Below are 15,227 nucleotides of genomic sequence, written 5' to 3' on the forward strand. Positions count from 1 at the left end.
TCATCAGGCCACCGTGTTGTTGTTTTTCTAAATTGTCCATCAAAACCAACAGTGGTAGGAAGTGACAGATTTTAATTGCTTCTGTTTGACCAAGCCAACTTTTATTGCACTATATGGTTCCATTTCTCTGGGTTAAGTATGTCATGTAGATACTTCTACTAACTTCTCTAAGCTCTAAATAAGTTCACATTTTCCCAGCCCTTACACCAGTGTATGGGCTCAAGTCAGATGAACAAGTATGCAGGCATAGCTCCAATTAAAGATTTCCCACAAGATCACTTTGACAATAGAAGTATTCCTATAGAGCAGACTTACACAACAAATGGCCCATAGGATGCATATGGCAGCCCAGAGGTTGTCAACCTTGTGAGATAGTCCACTTCCAGAAGTCCTAGCCTTAACGTTATTACAGATGACATTAACAGAATCTTGCAAGTCTGAAAAGCCAAGAAAGTGGGGAGGCCTCCTTTGAGATGTTTGTCATGCCCCTGTTCTATCTGCAGACTCAGATACCGCTTATCTGACTATTGTCTAATCTATGGGTCTTCTCTTATCTTCCAAGGTCATCCCACCTACTATTACACCATTAAAAACAAACAATTCACTGCCATCAAACATCACACAGGTAGGAAGGATCTGCTAGTTCTTTGCAGTTTCTTCCACCACAAAAGATATGCTGCCAAATACCTTCAGGTCTCATGGATACTGCTAGCGGCTGCTGCTGCACTGATAGCCTCCGAACAATTGATCAGCAAACCCACTAGTCCTCTGTGACCCACAATTATTTTAAGATATCAACCTGGCCTTTCCCCATGTATAAGTTTTGTTGGCCTGTGGTGGAAGGATTTGTCCGGAAGAGAATGGTCAGCTACAAAAGATCAAGAAATGTAAGTCTGTGGATATGTGACAAGAAGTGTGACAAATAAGAAGAACTGGCTTCCCAGGGTTTCTTTTCCTCATTTTTGGTAGCAGCTCTCCAGCTTATAATGAAGATGTTGGAAATCATAGATCAACAAGAGACATTAGCCTTTTGTGATGCTGGGGAATGTATTAATGAGAAAGATCTCAGAAATCTGTTTTTTGCTGCACATTTGTGTTTGTGTGAAGCAAGAGAGAAAGGGAGAAAAAAATGAGTTATTTTGATGTTTAAGTAGAATAAGAATGCTGTGGTGTTAAAAAGGCTATCAGAATCAACCATCAATCAGTGGAACTTTCCCCTCATTAAGAGGAAGGGTTGGGGAAAACTGCCTTTTTTTAAATCCTGTTGAACATACTTGACATTTAAAACTTATGAAGTAGCTGAAACTGTCTATTATGCAGGAACAAAAATAAATTAAAATTATTGCCTTAATTCAAAACTGTACAGAGAAGAGGAAAATATAGGGTTTAAAGGCTTTCTAATGTACTATAGTGGCAAATCATTGTTAGTTTGCATATCAAACTAAGCAGAGGTGGGTTCCTACTGGTTTGGCTGAGTAGGTGGTAATTCGGCCGCCCATGCACCTGAAGTGGTTCTCTTGTCAGTGGCGCCATCTTTATTTTTGGTTTTGTGTATGTGAGTGCAGGCGTGTGTGCAATTTTTTTTGCGTGCCGAATCAGCAGTAATGCCGGTAGCAACCCACCCCTGAAACTACGCCTTAATATATAACTTAGTAGTACTTCCATAATATGCTAACCAAATTGCTTGGGTTTATGCAACCTACTGAACCAAAACGTGACCCAAATTGACTAAATATAAGAGCATCAGGCTAGAGGGAAATTAAAGCCAACTTATATACAAGGATGCGGTAGAACTTGGATACCATGAGATTTGATATTAGCAGTACTGATGTCTTCTTTACGATTTATTATTTTTGCTGTGAGTCACCCAGGGTTATTGTACATAAGATGGATGGGCATTTTTTAAATAAATAGACAGAATACATTGAGAAAGCATATTTAAAGCAAATGTGTTGTGCAGATTCAAGTCAATATCTCAGTCAATATGTGCCATAATGTTACATAATATATGAATGTGTCTGTAATAAATTTACTGTTCTTCACAGTAATTCATAAATATTTTGATGACACTTCTCTTAAAAGAATGCAGTTTTAACCCCATTCTAAAGATGTACTTTAAAAAAATGGCAAAAGTTGGTTTCTTAATTTAATATAATTAATTTTAGTTTGTTGAATAATGGATGAGCAAGTCTGAATTGTAGCTTTCTGCATCTGTTTGAGAGGATACATTTAGTATTCTGTCAACCCAATCAGAGTATTTGTAAAAACAGAAACATCCTTCAAAATAGCTGGAAAAAAAAATTACTTATTTAAAGGAGCATCTGTGGATTATGTTTGAGTTCAGATGGAGGCTGAGATTTTTGAGATACGGTTGCCTTCAACAGATTTGAAAGATTGAATAATTAAAAGAAAATACCATTTGCACTGATTTTCATTTATTTCTTGCAATATTTACTTGTGTGTCAAAGTACCAGCTCAATATAAATTATCCTTTGTGGAGTCACTGGTGGTCTATGACTGTGGTACTTTGGTTGATGCTTGCAGACATTTTGTTACCCAACTAGGTAACATCATCAGAACTCCCCAAGGACTGCACAGTTCAAGCCTAAACTACCTATTGTATATTCTCTTCTCTTACAACTATCGCTTGTTTTCAAGTATTCAAATGTATATTTCCTCTCCTGCTTTTATAAAACTGAATACTTTCTGGACTATTTGTATATATAAATCACTCCTAATATTTGTCAAGAGTGATTAAGAAGAATAGATCATGCAGAAGATAAGACAGAGATGTTATTTCTACCAAGTGATTGAGTATCAAGGGAAGGAAGTAGAAACTCATTTTCTAGACTTTACTCATTGATGTAAAGTCAATTATGGCTTATTGGGTGGTTTAAGTAAGAAGAGGCAAAGGGCTCTCTTATACTGGGTGCACTTTTAAAAACTAATTTAACCCTCCCCCCCCCCAAAAAAAAAACCCTTTTGTGATATTTAAAATGTGTCTGGATAAACCTGGATATAATATTTAATACTTTAAAATGTACTGATGCATTTGATTAATCAAAATATTTGAGGAAGAGAGAGTTAATACTTTCTGTAAGAATTATGTTGATATTCCATTTTTGCATATATTTTGTCTCAACAGCTTGGGGCCTGTATTTGCTCTTTTTGTTCCATTTTATACCTCCATTCCAAGAGTGCAAGTGACACAAATTCTAGGACAATTTTCCATCACAAACAAGACGCTGGTTTATATATTGGGTTTGCAGGTTTGTATGTGTTAATTTGTTTTTCCTTAATTTAGCACTTCTGAACTTTCCATTTGCACCTGCTATTTTCTAGAAACCTCTGGACCAGTAACAGTTATTTCCAAATATTTTGTCCTAAAAATTCCAAAACTACTGTACTAAACACTGCAATGTAAATTTGTAGGTGTGCAGTAAATTGATAGTGGTAGCAATAGAAGCTTAGTGATCATATTATAAATATATAAATATATTTTATTGTGTGATAGATTTTGGTTAGACTTTTTGTTGGACTTTGGTTCAAAATTTTCTGTAGAACTCAAACTTCCATCCCAGACTAGTGAATTCATTTATTTATTATTTATTTCCTTATTGATAATGTGTTATACACTTTTATTTTTAAAAAAGCAGACCGTATTTTTCAGAGTATAAGACCTTTCCCCCCCCCAAAAGAGTGTGGAAATGTTGATGCATCTTATACACAGAATACAGCCATTTTTTGCCTCCCAACGCCCATTTTCTACAAAAATGGAGGGATTTTTGCCTTGCCCCAGCCCTGCTGAAGCCTGCAGAGGGCTGTTGGGGGCTGAGGGAAGGAAAAAACTTGTTTTTCTTACTTACCTCTTTGAAATCTTGATGTGTCTTATATACTGGTGCGTCTTATAGTCCAAAAAATATGGTACCTAAGGGAATATTTTTATGTTGGGGACGTGCCTGGTTTGTTAAATACTAGGATCTTACTCTTCATTTTCTTCCATTTTCAAATAATTCTATAACACTTAGATAATCTGTTTGAGAGATAACTACTTCAATAACAAATTCATGGCTTTTCATTGGTAACCAAGGTTCAGCTCAGGCTATTAATATAGATTTAGTCTGGATGATACTTTTACACTTCCCTAAATATTCAGACTAAACAAAGAATATGTTTTGCAACTCTTGTTACTTTGATTAAGCATTTCCATCTTACAGCAAAGTCAGAGCAACTCTTGACATTTTTCTAGATATTATCGTAGCTTCATTTTCTTTGCTGTGCTCTCCAATCTTATCATACCAAGCTGATAGGTGCCGTTAAATAATCACTCTTTCATTCTGCGAGAAATTGAGATCATGCTAAATTGTTATCTCTCTTGCAGAATAATTCAATATCTGACATATGATAAATGTTCAGATTGCTGGTTTTTTTGATAAAACAATGTTCAGATATATAAAATATTATTAACCCTATGTTATGCATTTCAATCTTTTTTTAAAGGAAGATGCATACAATATAGCTTGGATTTTGAGGGTAGAATGAAAAGTGATAAACATCCCTTCCTAATTCTCTTTCTAGTAACCTGAAAAATGCAGTTGACCATTTTTAGTTTGTTACATGTTCATTTTCAGTTCTTTTTGCAGCAATGACAGGAGGAATAAATAATTGTTTCATTGCATGTGGGATAGACAGACAGACAGACATCTCCATTTAGTATTGCTCTATTTGATGTAAGAATCATAATATAAAGTACCATATTTTTCAGAGTATAAGACTCACCGGAGTATGACGCACCAAAGTTTTGAAGAGGCAAATTTTTAAAAAAAAGTTTTTGCACTCTGCAAACCTCTCCAAAACGGCCCGTTTTTTTGCAAAAACTGGCCCGTTTTTTTTTTTTTGTCAAAAAAGGGCATGCATATCCTTTAGGGCATGCATATCCTTTATGTAGAGTGCTTCTGGGGGCTGGGGGAAGAGCAAAATTAAGCAAAAAACAGCCCGTTTTTTTGCTCATTTCTGCCCTCCCCAGCACCAAGGACCACTCTGAAAGCCTCCTATAAGCTATGCACGGCGATTTGGGTGATTTTGGTGAAGCCTCCTACAAGCTATGCAAGGCAATTTTGGGGCGGGATTTCAGCAGGCAAAAAATGCTGTACTTAGCGTATAAGATGCACCCAGATTTTCAGCCTCTTTTTTGAGAGAAAAAAGTTTGTTCTCATACTCTGAAAAATACGATAAGTTAAAATAAGTTTGTGATCAAGGGTATAGTTCTTAGTATTTTTGCTGCCTGATTTGTTTTTAAAAGCTGTTTTTTTCTTAAATATACTGTATAGATGGAAATGAAAAACAAAAGCATTTTTTAACATGTTTACTGTAGAAGTTGGCTTACATAACAGATTCTAGAGAAAATTATTTTATTAAACTGGATTTTACAATAAAAAAACTTAGCAAACCCCAGCAAATGTTCAGCTCTTTTTGTTCCTCTTTTTCATTCAGCTTTACTCAGCTTTCATTCAGCCTTCATTCAGATTTTTCAATTGCTCTGCTTCCAGAACCAAATTTTGTTCTAAACTCATGACAGCATTTAAACAAATACTGGAGCCCCTTTTGTTGCACAAAAACAGAAATGTAATTTATGATATTCTCTCCTTTACTCTATTTGAATTAGTGTTGAAATAATATTAGTGTAAGGACTGTGCAATCTAAATTCCATTTTAAATTACACATTTTTGTTTTATAGCTTTTAACCTCTGGGTCTTACATCTGGATTGTAGCCTTAAGTGGGCTGGTAAGTATAATTATTTTAATTACTACTTTGATGCTTTTCATTAAAGTATAATAAAGCATCTATGGGATGTGTTTTTTTCTTTAATTATTACTTCTCTGTATTTTTTTCTTCTTTCATATTTACATCTTTTGCCAAATTCAGTTTGCTTTACAAATGTGCATGAACAATCAGTTTCTTTGAATCTGGAACAGTGTACTAACAATCCTTCCTACAATCACTCGTGTCCTGATCACCTCAAAGCTTGACTTCTTCAATGCAATCTACATGCACTGCCCTTGAACCACACTTGAAAGTTTCAAATGGTCCAGGACAAAGTTCTGTGGGCATGATGAGCATACCTTGGTAAACCATTTCCTTTGTGAGCTGCATTGGTTGCCTTTTTGTTTTGGAATAGAATTCAAGGTACTGTTCATAATCTATAAAGCCCTTCATGGTATAGAGCAGTGATAGCTAACTTTTTTGTTGTCGCATGCCAAAAGCGTGTGCATGCACGCGACAGCACGCGCCTGCATGCTAGTGGTGGGTTTTGGATCCCGTTCCAACCGGTATGGTTGGAACGGGCCCGGTGGTGTCCACATGGACGCGCACAGCACACGCATGCATCTTAGCATCTCCACGATCTTCTGCAACGCTCCAGCTGCTCAGCGGAGCATCGCGCAGGCGCTGTACACACCATGTTCACGCGCGGAAGCACCAAAGACTTAAAAGTCAGGTAAGGAGCTCGGGCAGGTGGGTGGGCCCTCCAGAGGACCGGAACGGAACGGTATCCGGTGCTCCGGGCAGGCTCCGGTACACCCGTCCCAGGGCATACCTCCTGCAACCCACCACTGCTGCATGCCCACACCCATAATGTAATGTGCGTGTAACAATCTACCCTCCTGCGCATGCAACCTCCCCCGGGAGCGCCTTTTGGGCTTAGCAGGTCTCCCTGTAGCCTGTCGGGAGGGAGTGCTGCAACCCCACCACACTCATCCCCATGCATACGTGTGCATTTCCCACATGCCCCCCCCCCCCCCCGTGGATGTGCGGCAGAGACCCGAAAATCAGCTGGTGAGTGGAAGGTACGTGCGCATGCACAGTGGAGCTGAGCTGGAGTGATGGCTCGCGTGCCCGCAGAGAGGACTCCCTGTGCCACCTGTGGCACACATGCCATAGGTTCACCATTATGGGTATAGTGCCTGGTTACCAGAGACTGCCTGTCTCCCATACTGTCTGCCTAGCTGAGGGGTCCGCAACACCTGGGCCACAGCCCACTACTGAGTCGTAGCATATTCAGAATTGATCCACTTGAATGGCTGATCGGAGCATACACGTAGCTCAACCTGTGCAAGTGGCAAGCTGGTAGGCAATCACGTATGTACACCCCAACCTGTTGCTTGCACAACTTGAGCTCCATGCCTGTGCACAGACCCGCCACTCATATGATCCAGTTCCCTTCTTCCCCATCCCAGCTGGGCTGCCAAACAGGTTGGGGATTGCTGGCCTAGCCAATTAGTTTAGCAGCATTGGTATGCTCCATCTTAGATTAAACAATGACATCTTTTGGACCCCAAAAGTACACCTTCTCTGTAGCAGCACCTGTGCTCAGGAATGAGGTTCCCCCAAACTCTAGACATCTCTCAACCTACTAATGTTTTGAGGGGTATTGAAGACTTTGCTGTTTGCCCAGGTAAGCGCTAGTGAAGCCTCCTTTGGATTCCATTGGGTTATTTGCTTTGTTTTCTTCCTTCATTTCTTTTTTGCACTTTGTCACACTTCCCAACTTCGCCCTTTTTTGTCTTTTGTGCTTTTTCCCCTTGCTTTTAACATTTTTTAAAATCTGAAACTGCCCAGAGTTGTTGGGAGTTGGCTAGCGTATACATTTAATAAAGTACATAAATAATAAAATAAATGTTCTAAATATTCTGCTGAACCATGGCTGGAAAGTCCCCTTGAATAACTCTAAATTTTGCCATGTTTCTTTGTTGCAATTGTAGCAAATGTTTTTCCTAGCCCCATTGTTATTTTCCCAGATCATATGAATGGATCATTTTTCTGGTCACTGGAAACTTTATCACAAGATCACATAATATTTTGCTCTTTTTCTGGTGTGTCTAGCTAATTCTTCAGTAAAGTTTTAAGGCAACTTTCCTATTCAAGTGTACAAACTAAAGGGAAGAATACTTAAAATGCAGACTAAAAATAGATTATTGACTATAGAACAATTAGTTTTATAACAGAGGTAATGAAATTAAGTAATTTTATTTAAAAATTGAAGAATTTTATAAGGAAGAACTAACAGAAGACACGTGTTCCTCTTGATTAAAATATCTATCTACAAAGGAAAGTGCCTGTTTAAACAGAAACACCCACAGTTTTATTTTGGGCAATATAAAACAATGTTAAGGAAGAGGAAAGTTTTGATTTGTTAATCTGTTTATATAATATTTATAATAGGCATTACTTGTTCAGTATTCTCAGCTTTTATATATATATATATATATATATATATATATATATATATATATATATATATATATATATACACATACACACATACATACACATATATACATACATACTTTTTAAATCTTTGTTTAAATTTTATTTTACATTTTTAGCATAAACAATTAACAAAGCAATATTTAAATTTAAAGTAAAAAATAGAAAACAAAAGAAGAAAAAACAACTCCCAAAACACCATAAAGAAAAACAAAGAACCCAAAATCTTACGTATTGTATTTATTAATACAGGTAGTCTTCAACTTGTAACTAGTTGCTTAAAAGCCTTTTAAAGTTACAACAGACTTAGAAAAAGTGTCTTTATGACCCTTGAAGTTATGAATGCCACACCCGACGGGTCATTTGATTGAATTTCGGGAATTTGGCAACATGTTTGCACTTAAAACTTATTGACAAGTATTTTGCGAGCATTTGATTGGCATTTCAAATCTTCTCTGCTGGTTTCCTCAGACAATCCATGGGAAAGCGGGCAGGAAAGTTTGCAAGCTGTTGCCACCTGCCAAACACCTCCCCTATGTGCATGGGGGTGAGGGACTTCTGCGGTGGGCTGGAGAAATTAAGCTCAGATTCCATGTGCAGAAGGTAATTTCAGCATTGGGCTGGAGAAAAGAAGCTTGGCTATTTGTCATCCAGGCTTTCTTTTTTCTGCCAAGTCCTGGAGTATCTCCGGGCTCCTCTATGTGTAGAAGGGAACTTCTGCAATGGGCTGGAGAAAAAAAGCTTACATCTTGAAGATCAGCCTTTCTCGGCTTCAGGAACACTGTGTTGGCTAGCTTTCTACCCAGAAAAAAAATGCGAATGCAAAGTTTTTGAATGGTAGAGAGGGAAACGTCTCTGGCAGATGCAGGAGAAAGGAAGTTCAGACCTCAAAACCCGAGCTTCCTTTTTTCCATCTCAATGTAGCAGTTCGCTTCACATACAGAGGAGAGGAGAAGGCCTGTAAGGGGCTGGAGAAACAAAACTTGGGCCTTTGGGATTTGAGCTTCTCTTCTTCTGTCTACCTTCTTATAGCAGGCACTCTGTCCATTTAATGACCCATGCAGTCAACAACCACAGCTGGGATTCAGACTGTACCCGTTGAGTGAAGCAGTTCTGTGAGTTTCTTGCATCACAATTGCAATGTCTTTTGACCCAGATTCTTGGTCTAATTGTGGTTGTAAGTTGAGGACTACTTGTAACTATTAGTAAACCAGAACTACTAGTTTACTAATAAATAGACTAATTCAACCAATACAAAATATTAACTGTAAATTATCACAGTATCTTTGCCGTACTAACTTATATCGCTGTATCTTTTGATTAGTAGAAAATACTTCCTTTTCCCAAAATGTGGAATTGTGGATCTCTGGTGGAACCACCAGCTAAAGGGGAGGGGATTCTGTCAGGGGGACTAAAGAGACATTCCAGTTTAGAGTCAGTTCAGGAGAGCAAATGACTGAGATCAAATCCTTAGGTCTATATCTGCAGGCCGTCTGGCAATATAATCTTGTAATATAGGTGACTAATAATAAAGTATCTGTTTGGGCCTATCCACAGGTACAGTCTGGTTGATTGCATCTGACAAGATCACAAAAATCTGATCTGGAATAAATATCACTTTTCCAATTTGTTAAACTGACTTTTAGCCACTCCTATGCTTGATAGAAGAGGGACATGGTGGGTCAGTGGCTAAGATGCTGAGTTTGTTGATCAGAAAGGTCAGCAATTAGGCGGTTTGAATCCCTAGCGCCGCATAATGGAGTGAGGTCCTGTTACTTGTCCCAGCTTCTGCCAACCTAGTAGTTCGAAAGCATATAAAAAGGCAAGTAGAAAAATAGGAATTATCTTTGGTGGGAAGATAACAGCTTTCCATGCACCCTCAACATTTAGTCATGCCAGCCACATGACCACAGAGATGTCTTCGGACAGCGCTGGCTCTTCGGCTTTGAAACAAAGATGAGCCCCGCCTCCTAGAGTCGGGAATGACTAGCACATATGTGCAAGGGGAACCTTTACCTTTACCTATGCTTGATAGAACCATAATTCAGTTTCCATTGAGTTATATTCCAAAGTGTTGTTATATAGTTCAACATCACAATACATGTTCTTTTGAAAACAGTCTCTGGGGAATCCAGTACTGCCTAAATACAGTCTTTGATGAAAATTCATGATAGCTGCTACATTCCAGCAGACCTGTGACAATATAAATGACTATAAGCCACTTGGAATTGCCTTGGCAAGATGGGAGGTATGGAAGTTTAGTAAAATAAATCAGATCTCCTCAATTCTATGCCTTCCACATTAACTTTCTTAATCTACAGCCAATTTAATCAATGAGATTATGGGATTTGAAACCCAACTCATCTACCAAATATGAAGTTAGGAAAGCTGATGTTGCATAGACATTACATATAATCAAGGGCTTGGATAAACTTATTTAGCTACTTGCCTGAGGAAAAGACTATGGCGATTCTCAGTCATCCAGGTCATAATTCTCCCTAAGGAAACAAGCATTAAAATGCACGCATTTTGTAAGTTCAGATACCAATTTTCATAACTGAAAATTTCTGAAAAATCATATATGTACACACTGGCTGCAATTTTCCTTTTGGCAGCTTTGTTTCAAACTTACATAACATATGGAAAAATTGTTTGGAGATTGCTAATGCATAGAAAATGCAGCATGGCAGAAGCTGTGACTGCTTGCCTCTGTTTAGAATGTGTATCTTCTCTAAGTCACCTTTTCAGTAAATTCCTTCACTTAAATAGAGTAAATTTTTATTAAAAATCCAGAGTGGGTTCTTTCCCAGAATGTGGGAAAGCCCCTCATCTGTGGTAGTCATAATCCTTCAATTTGAGTAAAACAGACTTGCAGTTTACTGTTTTTAGTTCAGCAACTGCCTCCTCTCTGATCCTGATCATAACTATAATTAAAAGATTATAATTATAATTGAAAACATTCCCACTAAAATACAACCTTTTGACAAACAATTTAGGTTTATAGTTTCTTTTAAGACAATCATTTTTCCTCACCGTACTGAATTGTTTTCTCTCCTTACTTCCCCTTACATGTTATATAAAGCTTTCTTTAAAATAGATGTGCAGTTTGCACATGTCAGCAAGTGAAAAAAAAAACTACAATCTCTGTTTGGTTTTCAGTTAACATGTTGTTGTTGCCCTGCAACTGTTCAGGGGAGGGAAAGAAAGGAGAGGAACTGGTGGGGCAGGATCTCATACATATTTAAAGGAACAAACGGTATAAAATATCAGGATTTGAAAATAGTGAGAAGTTTTTGTGACAAAAGAATACTGCCATTCATTGAAGACCAACCATGGCCCTGACATTAATTTTTTAATAATAATATTTTAATCTATATACCATAGAGCTTTTCAGACTTTGGGTTTCTATAGGCAAAGGGGGGGGGGGACTCAGGATCCGGACAACGCTAAGGGTCTGCCTGAGTAAATCTGATCAGATTATTTTTTAAGTTCTTTTGAGATGCTCATAGTTCTCCACAATTTTAAAATTCCCAAGATAGGGACGACATCCATTTCCCCAACAAAATTTAGGAATCTCATGCCATTAAATCTTTCCAAAATGTATTCAGAGAAAAGAACAGGAAAATCAAAGCAGATAAGGTGAAATTAGTTTTTTAAGGGATGGGGAGGGAGATATATAAATTCTCACACTGGTATGGTACAATAGTTATGGTGAGTTCTAGTTAATTGTGCCCTGCGTGGAAAAATTATGTGTTGAATGACATTGTTCTCAAGCATGTACAAGTAAGAGTGTATACAGAGGTTCCCTAATTCAGAGCTTTGTGTCAGGGGTGGGTTTCAAAAATTGTTCGAACCTAATCTGTGGGTGTGGCCTCCTTTGTGGGAGTGGCTTGCCGCCCATGTGACCGGATGGGAGTGGCTTGCTGCCCATGTGACTGGATATGAAGATGCCGACGACACTTGTCAGAACCACCCTAAATTACTTCACACACAGCACTGGCATGCATAAGAATATGATGTAAACTTGTTTTTTAAAAGGCATTTTTGGTTTGCGTTAAAACAACTTCAACACAAATATGTTCTGATTGCACCACAAACGCAGTAGTCATCCTTACCTTTCACAGAGGCACTGAGTTTTATAAATATGAGCATGATAGTGTAGAATAATCATATCCAAGGACCAGTGGTGGGTTTCAAAAAATTTTGGAACCTCTTCTGTAGGTGGGGCCTGCTTTCCAGGTCCACTGGTGGAAACTTTTCTAACCGGTTCGGTAGATTTGATGAACCGATTCTACCGAATAGGTGTGAACTGGTAGGAACCCACCTCTGCTTTGTGTATATAGACAAGCTCTTAGGTCGTGCAGACCTATCACTACCCTCAATATACAATAGTCCCTCATATTCTCAGTGCATTTGACACTAACTCTCATAGTCATACATGGAAATGGGTGCAGGCTCAGGTTTGTCTCAAGTGCTACTGTCGATAATATGTAGGACATACAGTACCTGAATAGGTTCCTCTCCTTTGGAGTATTGTGATTCGAATAGCAACAACCTTGAAGACGGTTCTCTTCAAGTTAATGAATGTGGACTGGTTGGCCAGAATTAGACCCTGTTTGGACAGTAAGGTACTGAATTCTGTGATAACTCTCTTGTGTTGCTCGGGCAGGTCATGTTCCAGAGAATTCTTGACTTTTACAGAAACAGCCCAATGACGTGGTTCAAACACAGTGCTAAAATAATAGGTTCCATTACCGAATGGGGAAATTTAAACAAAACACAGGTTCTACTCGCTTTATGCTAGGTCACATTTCCTGAAAACAAAGCAAATTTGCATAAAGCAAGTGGAAAAAAGCAGGTGGTGGATGCAGTGTAAATTTTGTAAGAAATAGCATACATTTTTAGAATCTTATTCTTAAGCATCAGGTTACCCAAATACATTTTATGTTCTCTGTAGCATGAAAGCCTTTCTACATCTTTCGTAGAGCTGGATTTCTAATGCACTTGATTACCAAGACAGATGTAAGAGGTAGAATGCATCATGGCATTATGAATTTTATTAGCATAGATTGTTAGGTTGCCCACAGGTAGATTTTTCCAAGTTAAAAACTTCTTCTGTGACTAGCGATCTTTCCCCAGTTTTGCTGTCCAACTTTTTTTCTTGTATTGCATCCTTTTCCTTTCGGGTAAGAAATTGGACAAGATGTTGAGGGCCATTTTAGTAATAGTTGTTCAGAGATAGAGTTAAGTGTAAGGCAGGAAGCAAAACCAGAATAATTATATAACATGATGGTAAAAATATGAGTGAAGGCAGAAAGTGATTTTGGCAGGAAGGAGGCTTGGGCTGCTTCTAGATCTTTGTCACAAATTGACTATGCTGGCACAAATCACATAATAGTTTTTTTTTTCCTTTAACATAAAGCCAATCAAAGGAAAATGATCAACCACATAATAGCAAATTTGCATAAAGTATATTCAGATCTGTTTAATGACTGGAGAATGTTGTGATAAAAGGTAGTTGACCTAGCTAGCAAGTTTTGGGGGCAGAGAACAATGTGGCGAGTGTCAGGAAGAAGCTCACAAGCACATTAACAGAAACTCTCCTCTACTGTCCCTCCTACACTCATTATATTTGTCAATGTATCTGGCCAGGATTTTTCAGTACCATTTTTTGAATAAATAAAAGTGGTTTGAGCTCCACGTAATGCGGAATTCTAATGAATTTTCACATCCTAGTACGTGAAAGATATGTCACCATAGTAGAGTATGTGAACTAGTTTTAAATGCCAGTAAGAATTCCACAGATCTGAATTGAGAAGTTCTTGCATGTAATTACATGCATACTTTTAGCAAATACAGGAAGTATTTCTAAAGCAGAGAGGAAGTGATGATTGCAGTGCTAAGCCTTGTTGTAAAGGTGAATAGATAATAGCATTGTGCCCAGTCTTGGAAATATAATACTTGATACCAGAATAATCCTTTTCTTTACAAAGATCTAAATATGGCTAGAGATGAAGGGAAAAAAATTAACTGTCTCACAAACTGTTCCAGGTATTTAGTAACTCCCCCCACCCCAAATTTGTCACTGAGAAGAAACGTAAAATGAGCTAACATTTCCACCTTTTTATCACTCCACACTTGTATATGTTTGAACATTCTTAATTAAGTTTTCTGGATATGCATAATTCAGTGAATCAGAAAACCCAATTCAGTGAACCCAAATGGGTTGGGTTGACACATCATATTAATGCCACAAAAATCTACTCAAATTACTCAAGGGTAACAATAAAAAAGCATGTTTAACTAGAGATATTCCATCTTTTAATGATATTGGTTAGGTAATTAATTTGAACCAAACCTGTTTGCTAAAAAAATAGTAGAAATAAAAACTTTTTTCATAAAAAAAAAAGCTAAATGGCTCTACCACCATGGAGATATGTGTTACAGTAATTATTATATTCTGGACCTGTTCTAACCACATGCTTAACCTGCTCAGTCGCAGTGTTATAACATTATATTTATAATGTTTTGCTACATATGTCAACATACAGATACACAAATTTGATCAATAATAACTCCTTGGGGAATTTACTCATGGCTTGGGCTGCTCCTGAGCTCCTGGGAAAGGAAAATATTAACCAAGTTCCATTAATAATTACCCTTTCCTGCCATATGGAGGCCATTCCCTTTTCTTCAACTCTTTTTCTTAGCTTAGGTAAGCAAAATAAGATAAATGGATTGGATGAAATGATTGAATTTTGTGGGGTTCAGTTTAACAGGCTCTTTTTGATGTTCCTATGCCTGTGGACTCCCAATTATTTACTTAGAGAATGGAAGTGAGAATGTAGACTCCATTTCACTGGTCTTCTTAATTTCCCTTCTTCTCGGATCACAAAATTTGACAAGGTTGTAGCTATGGACAGGAAATATCAGCATAAATCCAGAATAAAACAACCAGATA

General features: G+C 37.8%; 1 protein-coding gene across 1 annotated transcript in view; it reads left to right on the forward strand.

Annotated features, from left to right (window-relative positions):
• UBAC2 (UBA domain containing 2) overlaps positions 1 to 15,227 on the forward strand; it is an 87,104-nt gene that overhangs the window by 45,286 nt on the left and 26,591 nt on the right. The window contains exons 5-6 of the mRNA XM_032226408.1: positions 3,146 to 3,269; positions 5,738 to 5,785. Coding sequence (XP_032082299.1) covers positions 3,146 to 3,269; positions 5,738 to 5,785 — 172 coding nt within the window. The remainder of the gene's footprint in view (positions 1 to 3,145; positions 3,270 to 5,737; positions 5,786 to 15,227) is intronic.

The sequence above is a fragment of the Thamnophis elegans genome, chromosome 11 (genome assembly GCF_009769535.1).
Source record: "Thamnophis elegans isolate rThaEle1 chromosome 11, rThaEle1.pri, whole genome shotgun sequence".
NCBI classification, from domain to species: Eukaryota; Metazoa; Chordata; class Lepidosauria; order Squamata; family Colubridae; genus Thamnophis; species Thamnophis elegans.